Source organism: Pelodiscus sinensis, chromosome 1 (genome assembly GCF_052426305.1).
Source record: "Pelodiscus sinensis isolate ZL-2025 chromosome 1, ASM5242630v1, whole genome shotgun sequence".
NCBI classification, from domain to species: Eukaryota; Metazoa; Chordata; order Testudines; family Trionychidae; genus Pelodiscus; species Pelodiscus sinensis.
In genome coordinates, this window is record NC_143052.1 from 235,557,237 (window position 1) to 235,566,303 (window position 9,067).

At 39.2% G+C, this 9,067-nt stretch overlaps 1 protein-coding gene across 2 annotated transcripts in view; it reads left to right on the forward strand.

Moving 5' to 3' along the window:
* The window catches only part of NPAS2 (neuronal PAS domain protein 2), a 168,652-nt gene extending 159,850 nt beyond the window's left edge, over positions 1-8,802 (forward strand). For both annotated transcript variants that reach the window (XM_075917107.2, XM_075917108.2), the window contains 5 exons: positions 1,653-1,847; positions 3,055-3,143; positions 3,603-3,695; positions 4,599-4,779; positions 7,537-8,802. In XM_075917107.2, the coding sequence (XP_075773222.2) occupies positions 1,653-1,847; positions 3,055-3,143; positions 3,603-3,695; positions 4,599-4,779; positions 7,537-7,710 (732 nt within the window). In that variant the 3' untranslated portion in view covers positions 7,711-8,802. The remainder of the gene's footprint in view (positions 1-1,652; positions 1,848-3,054; positions 3,144-3,602; positions 3,696-4,598; positions 4,780-7,536) is intronic.
* Positions 8,803-9,067: the final 265 nt, after the last annotated feature.

Genomic DNA, 9,067 nt, shown 5'->3' on the forward strand with positions numbered 1-9,067 from the left:
AAAGTGTTGTGAAGCATGAGGCTGAACGGGAACTATCATTCTGATTTCACTTAAACCAAGGTAAATCATGAATAATTCCACTGAAGTTAATAGTTTTACATAAGTGTAAAATTGATGTGAAATCAGAATCTGACCCAGGAATACCTTCTGCTAAATAAGTTCAGCTATGCATTACAGCCTCTGATGTGGCTTGTGGATATCTGACTAAGCTTTACACATTACAAAGATAACTTGCAGCATTCATAAGATACTGTCTAAAGCAGTGATGGGTAACCGGCATCTTGCGGGCTGCATGTGGCCCATTGGGGTTCTGTGTGTGGTCCACAAGACATTTTACCATTGCCCATCCGCAGGGTAGTCAGATTCTGCTGGTTTCAATCTGCATAGTTTTTTTCCTAATAAGACACACAGAAAACAAGGGCATGTGAAATGAGGTGCATGCTGGTCACATACAACATTGATTATAAGAGCTGTGCACTCCCACTGCATCTGATCAAAGTGCTGCTATAGTGCAATCAGCACACCGTGCAAATTCTAGGTACGCAAGCACAGTTAGCAAAACTACCCTCTCCTGGGAGACCATCTTGCTTATGACAGTCTGGAGGCCACTTAGATGAAAAAGGGCCACTCATGTGGCCCACTCACTAGCCAAGATTGCCTATTGCTGGTTTAAAGTGATGGGTTTTTTTCTCTGTATTAGTGTAACAGAAGAAATAGACCCTAGGGGGGAAAAAACTGTAGCTTTTGAGAAGGCACCACTTTACAGTAAGACAAATAGTACCACATTTTTAACAGAAACATTAATTAGATAACAGGTGCTCTGTTAGCTTTTTGTCCTGGTAATAAGTGCCCTTCATGAGTTGGTTAGGAGTAACACCAGGAGATAGTTATCTAACTGGAAGTTAGACCAAAGTACCATGCTCACCAGTTTATTATGGCTTGATCTACACTTATGTTACTATGAACAAGCACATGAACTATGAACAAATCACACTCCAGATCGGCATAGCTTTGCTAATCCAAGTGTAAATGGAGCTATGTTGAGGGAAGAGTGCTGCTGTCAATATAGCTGATGATGTTGTGCGAGAAGAAGTGAGGGAGGCAGTATAAGGGTGTGTCCACACTAAGTGGAGGGGAGGGGAGCTATTCCAGCATAAGATTGCTGACATAGGCTCCATAGAGTAGGCAAAGCCATACATGTCTTTTCAGTGACAAGCACTCATTGCAACATTGGGAGCCTGTGCCTAGCTGTGTCATCACTGAAAAGACTCAGCCAGATAGTTTTATTATGTTGAACTATCAGAGACAATATTGAAGAGTGGCTGAGGATTGAATGGGCATGGAATGATTGTCCTGTCCTTACAGGTGATCTCTCCAGAACAGAGTTAATACCCATTGAGCTGCTGCTGCTTCAAGTCCTGTGCTTTGTTCTGTGGAGAGAGGACTTGCACCTTCAGGCACCATTCATGAACAGGGAATATTCTTTAAAAAAAGAAAATAGGCTGCACAGTGTATATTCTAAAATGGGCATATGATTCACAATTAAGTATAGCACAATAGTAATTAATTTAGAAATATTATGATCTCCCATTTAGAATATGTTAGCTTATTTCAAAGAAACAGAAAAGAAAATGTTCTCTTCTCTCTTCCAGATGTTTTTACAGCAGCCAACAGTGTCCTTGAGCTTTAGCAATGTACAGCAGCCAGATTCTCAGCAGCTACAGCAGAGGCCAAGGGTCATTTCTCAGCAGCAGCTTATCCCCAGTCCTCAACCTCAAGGGCAAATTGCATCTTCCCAACCAGCAAACCAGCAAATATTAAGAGAAGCAAATGTGGTATCAAGCCAGGTAAACATATTATTTCAGTACAAAGAAATTGATGTGGATAAAACCCTCCAAAATCATTACCAAATGATCACAGAAAAATGACATCAGTATTGTAAATAGAAAAATGTATGGCCTTTTTTATCTTTCCTTCTATACAAAGCTTCTTCCCACAGCTTTCAACTTTACTTTAAGATCTAGGTTTTTCTTTTAAAGATCTAAACCAGGAGCATTATGCAGCCAGCTTGTTTCTGTTTTAAAACTGAACAGGGGAGTATGTGGAAAGGAGTAGATGACCTATTTTCTTTCATTTTCCTGGAAAGTGCCAGGATGGTATCCCTGCCAGTATGGGCAACATTAGTGAGATCTTTACAACATAAAAAAGGTGCCTTCAGAGTGACATTGCAACTAGTTCACTGACACGCATAGTCAGTCAGGACTGCAAAGGCATATTGTTGATGTATGGGTCTTGCCCATAAGGAACTGAACTGAGACCAATATCATACAAGAGCAATAGACTCCAGCCCAGAGAAATTAAATGGAACTTTAATTATTAATGACTGAGAGCTGTGATTCTGTGAGTATGCTCAGCAAAGTTATCTTTCAGCCTTATTACAGAGCTTCCTCTGCATTTCCATTGTTCCTTCTTCAGCATAATCCTAGCACACATCTCAGTTTGTTAACCTACGACTGCTATTCACATGTACAACTTTACCTTCAAATCACGCAGTTGTACTTCTTAGAAATTCAGGTGGAGTGTGGAGGTGGATCCCCTAGCAGCTAAATTCTAGGGCTATTACAGGTGCACAATGGGGGCAGGGGGCAATTCCACTTTGCTCTTTCTCCAAAACCTGGTCATGAATTACTTACATTTCCTTGTCTGCTTTCACTGTCTTTCCTCGGTGCACTTGTATTCAGAACCTACTTTGCCTCAGATGTCCAATGTACCAGATCAGGACATGTCAGCCATTCACTTTTCCTGCCCAAGTAGCCCTCTCTATCCTGAAGTATATCACATGGGTGCCTCCTGTAACATACCTTAAGTTTTGCTCCTATATTCCCTGCCATATACAGGATTGATGTATGTGTGTGTGTGTTTTATTAAAAAAACAAAAACAAAACTGTTTTCTAGAGTCAGAAATCAATGAGAAGTGCACAGGCAATGCAGAATACCAGTCACTAACCCAGCAGTTTAGCTCCATAATTTAGCAATTCTGCTGTGCTCCCGCAGGCTGTGAACATGGCTCCATCTGCTGCTGTAGCACAGGATAGCAGCCAGTGTCATTCAAGTCCAGATTTCAGCCAGGACCGACAACTGAGGTAAATTGATCAATTCTTTCCTGACAAATGCTGTCTTTTATCATTCTATGGCATAATAGATGAGGATTATGAACACTAGGGAAGGTGAGGTATGTAAGCAAGTTGGGGAGCAAAAGGTACTGGAACTTGAGGTCCGCAGACCCCTGGGTATCCACAGACTGTGTAAGGGGTCTGCGAAAGGTTGCCATTACTATAGAACAGTAGTTTTCAACTGGGAGTCTGAGGATCCCTGAAGGCCTCAAACTATGTCTACAATTTCCATAGATCCACAGCTCCATTCAAAGCTTTTTAGGGGTCTGCAACTGAATAAAGGTTGAAAATCACTCTACTAGAGTGAAAATTTGTATGCCTTGAAATTAAAAACAGGTTAAAAATCAATAGATCGCTTAGAATGAGATTGTGACTTGGAAAACATGCTCATGCAGAAGAGTAACATTAGTTCTCTTTTTTGTGTGCAAGATTGTTGCTCAGCCAACCTATTCAGCCAATGATGCCTGGTTCCTGTAATTCAAGACTTGCTTCAGAGATCAGCATGGCTGGATGCCAGGCTAAGTATGTTAGTTGTGAAAAATAAAGCACTGAAATGATTTTTGAGAGAGCATGACCTTTCAGAATGAGCTCTGTCAGTACTAATAAACATCTTTAGGGCATTATTATTCTGGTTCTCGAGTGAGAGGCTTCTAGGGTTGACCTTACCTTTCTGGTAGGTTCAGTGTCTAAAAGTACTGTTGTGAGACATAGAATGCGTTAGTGTGATTTCAGCACACCAACAATAGGGACTCTTCCTTTATTTCTCTCTCACACAGTTGGTATTTGTCCCAATGTTGATTTTCTGATCTACCAAAATGAGCAGGAGAGCAAATATACTAAGCAACTGAGTTTAGCTTCAGTACTGACCCACCTTGAATTACTAGGGCATGATTCTCCTCTCACTCTGGTCAGATTTCATTGTAACTCCGTTGAGGTCAGTGGAGTTACTCCTGATTTACACAAATGCTAGAGAGGGAAGAACCAGGCCCTCAGCATTTTGGTGGTGTGTGAAAAGCTGTTTGTTAATGGAACGAATTAATTTTCATTCCTGCAAAACCAAAGGGGGAAATAGTTGTGTTCAGTTTCTCGCTCACAGTCTTATTCCTGGATCCTATAAAGTAGCTCACAACTGAACCCTTTATTAATAGGAGATGTCTCAGGAAATCTAATAAACTGCAGGATATTGGGCTGATAATTCATTAGCTGGCATTCTTCCTCCCTGAGTCAGTAATTAACCAGTTCCTCAACAGATTGTTCAGGGAAATTGTAGCTATACAGCTGGAGGTGCTGTCTTTCAGATGAGGTTTGAAATTGAGGTCCCTATCATTAAAAGGTCCAGTGGTACAATTTTAATCATAACTATGTTAGCCTTAGTACCCTGACATCTGCCTTTTCTATAGTTTATTCTTGAATTTTATAAAACAGATATTCTCAGAACCAACGATTATTTCAAAGTCTAGAACTGCAAACTTCCAGCAGCAGTTCACCAATTGTGCTGATGGGACAAGCAGTACTACATCCAGGATTTTCTGCATCACAGACTTCTCAGACATCATCTCTGCAGCCTATGCAACTCCAGCAGCATCAGCAGCATTGCTACCTTCAGGTAGGATAGAACAGAAAGGGTAATATACAGTTTGTATCTGTGGAAGAATAAACAAAGCCGTAAAGAATTTACCATCGTTAGGTGGCAGAACAAATGGGGTCTGATCATGCTCTCACCAAATACAGAGAAAAGTTTCCCATAAACTTCAGTGGGAGTATGACTGTGCACATACTATGTAGATTTCTATATTAAAGATGTTAAATTTTTCAAATATCTCAGAAATTGAATAAGGACCTGAAATGTTATGTAAACCTTTCAAACACACTACAGTAAAACTCTAATTGTCCGGCATCCAGTGATCCGGCACCAACTGGAACCCGGAAGTGCTCCGGCCAGTCAGACAATTGGAGCTGCTCTGTGCCGCTTCCCCAAGTCCGCTGCTGCTGCAACTGACCAGTGGCGGACTTGGGGAAAAGGCGCAGAGCAGAGCCGCTGGGGTGCTGCCCCACCACTTCCCCAAGTCGCCACTGCCGCTTGCAGCCCCAGCTGGCCTGTCACCAGCGGCTGCACGGGGCTTCCGCCACCTCCCTGCAAAACGGCGGAGGGTTCGCCCCATGCAGCGCCATTCCTCGCTGACCCCCCCCCCAGACCCCTCACAGCCCCCCTTCTGGAGTACCTCCTGATACTCCAGCATATCTGATAATCCAGCACCCCCTGGGTCCCAAAGGTGCTGAATTATCGGAAGTTTACTGTAATTAAAAATTAAAATAAGCCAGAATATTTTTTTAAAATACCAATACTGGAAATTGGAAAATTAATATGACAACCATAGATGTACTTATATCAGAGTTACAGTTAGAAAATTGTCATCATGGGATTACATTTTCATGGGGTTACATTTTTGTTTCATTGATTCAGTATGAAATGTTCTTGATTTACAAAACAAAAGATGATTTTTCTGACTGACAATACCAAAAAATTTGAAATTAGGTTTGAAAATCATCACAGGCTTTTTTTTACTATCTTTTTACATCACTGCAGTCTTCATTAAAATTTCTAAATGCCAGCGTTGTTGCTGATGTGATCATTCAAAACAGAATCCAACTACTATAGTTATATTGATGTTACAGAGCTAACTTGTGGCAGTAAAGTAAGAAAGCATGAGTGAATGACTCACCAGAAGCAGATATGATGAATAGGAAGCTGTTATTTTTAATACAGCCATATTTCAGCATAAAGGTACATTAAGTAGAAAGGCAAGATTAGCCTGAAAAAGGTTAAATTAAAGTGCTGGTATGATTTTTTTGTTCCATATAATTTTAACAATTTAGACTTTAAATAAGTAGGGCCAAATTTTACTCGCAGGTCTATCTCCTACTGAAGTCTTAAGTAAAATCAGAATGTTGCCTGAAGCAGTAAACTGAAAGGGAAAAAAAAGAGGCAGAATGGAACCTATATGCCAAATTCTGCACTCTGCTCATGTCTGCTACTTCCACTCAGTTGCGTACAACACTGGAAATAACTGTATATGAAACATCAGCTAACTTTATTGAATAGCTTTAAATGCATGTCAGGCTAAGGATATTAATGGTGGTGAGGAACAGAGCATTTTAGAATGATTAGGTGGGAACTAGATTTTAGGGTTCTGGAATTCTATTCCTCAATCTGCCATTGTCTCTCTCTGTTACTTGGGCAAACTGTTTAATTTCTTTCCATCTGCAAAATGGGCCTACTTACTGTACAGGAAAATTACATGTAGTAATTAATGTTTGTAAATGCTCTCAAATCATGAAAGATTATATGGGAAGTGCTAAGTACTAAAGTTATTATTAAATAAGTCATCACAGAACAAAGTCCTACCCCTATCAATATATAAATGGGTTGATCAGATATTAAAGCCAAAAGACAATTTTTAATATGCCCTCCAGAGGATTTTGTCATGTTTCATGGACTCTAAGGCTATGTCTGCACAGCATAGTCCTTGTCTACACTACAAGAAGTTATTTCAACATAATGTCAAAATGATGTTGAGCTAGAGGTCTTCTTACTCCAACTCCTGTATCCCTCATTTTATGAGGAGTAAGGGAAGTCGAAGGAAGAATGCTCTTTCTCAGACTTCCTGCTGCATAGACAGCACCAAAAGCTGAAATAAGCTGTTTCAATTTAAGCTATGCAATTGAAGTAGCGCAAATTGCGTATCTTATTTCGGCTTTAGCCCTGATGTGGAGACATGCCCTAACAGCTTCTTCACTCTCTGTGGGTTTTTTCCCACCCTGGACAAAGGCACCCTGACTAGTTCTTCTTCTCTCATAGTAATCCCTATTTAAATAAATAGACAGCCCACAATGTTTTTATTTAACCATATTTCTCCCTCAAGGGGCAAGCAACATGAGTTGGGGCCTGAAACCAGGTGATATGAACCAGCTAGTGGATTTACTCTTGCACCTGATCCAACCCATAGTGAAGTCAACAGAAATCTTCCTAGTAACTTCAGTGTTAATTGGGACTGCAAAGCTTGAGCCCAAACCCAATAAAGTTAATGGCAAAATTACAGTTGATTTAAAAAATCTTGGGATGAGACCTATATTGTAGATTGCAACTAATGGAAAAGCCATTTATCTGCTAGCAGACAGGTGCTGTTCCCTTTAAAGTCAATTTTAGAACTCCCATTGACTCCAGTGGTGCAGGATGAGGCCCTGTTAGCTAAGCTAACCAATACCAAATATGCTGCAAACTAATAATTCTATAAAATACATTAGGAATCAAGAGCTTTATGATAATAGCCAATTACGCAAATTCATTTTCTTTTATCTGTAGTTGCAGACACCAAGTTCTTTACACAGTGAGCTACCAGATTCTTTGTTCCTGCAGTCCTACTCTCAACAGCAAGGAAATATAGGATACCATCATACGCAACAGCAGCCTCTGCCACTTGCTTCAAGAAGAACCAGTAGCTTGTCAGAATCATCAGATCTACCACAGCCACTATGATAGAGTCCCACACCACCACAACTGATGCACGATTAGCTATAACAAATAGACCCATGGGGTAGGAGAAAAGAAATTACTTTGAACCCGCAATTTGACTTTTGCACATGCATTCATTTCAAAGCTCCATGGCAGTAGAAGACCAGAGTGTGGACTCCAGCAGACAGTGCAACAGAGAAGCTTTTGGATTCAGTTTGCACTGTTTCACGACAATATTATATATAATCAGGCTGAGTAAAATAAATACAAATGCTATCCTGTGCAAACTCCATCACTGATTGCTGTGCAGTAGGAAAACATTCTTGTTGGTACATATTTTGGAGAACACTCTGTGTTTCCTTATGTCTGTGAATAAGACAAGTGAGGTACTTGGCCGACACTGTTTCAGTTCATATTTTATGTAAGAAAAGCACTGGGACAAAAATATATAGAGGAAAGAACAAATTATTTTTATTATGATTATTATTGTTGTTTTGCACAACTGCACATTCGATATAACCGAGGCACTTTCTATAAAGAGAAGTTTGTTTCACTATTCTGGTGGCCAGACTAATACATCGTTATACAGAAACCCCAGTCATAGTTTAAAATGATGTACAATCCATACCCCTTGATATATAAACTGAAACCTGAAAGTATTCAGCAGTTTACTCTTTCTGCTCTTTTTGACTAAAAACAAAAAAACACTGGACTGTTTCCTGTTTATTCTGTGAATTGTGATTGCAAAGGAAAACTAAAAATATAAGCACAATCATGCAGCTATATTATTCCAGAATTTCAGTAGACTCATAATATAAAATGGGTCCTTTTGCAAAATGAACAGCCCACTTAACAGCTGTTCATAGCAACAAGTATCTGAAGAATATGCACTGTGTTTTGGCCCATTGACTGGGGATGCTGCAAATTATTCTCACATATCTTTTTCATGATAACATTTGAATTTTCCTTTAAAAATGCACTTTTCGCTTTTTTGTATATTTTATGTTTCTAAAAAAGATTTTATGTAACTATAAAATAAAAAGTAGTGTATTGTACAGCTGTTGTAATAATGACCTATTTCTATATAAAATAAAATTATATGGAATTATGTGGAAATTATTTTGTATATGAAATATCAACTCATTTGACAAATATAAAGACTTCTCTTCTGTTTTATTTATTTTTATGAGTGGATATTTAGTAATAAATTAATGAATAAGTAACATTTTTGTGAAGGGAGCTGCTGTCTCATACTAGATACATACTCAAATTATTTTTTCTTTCAATTTAATGCATATTTGTATTTGCTCTGGTACATAATAAAGTCGCAGAAAAGCTTTACTATAGAATTTACATACATTCTCCTTCCTATGGCTGTTTA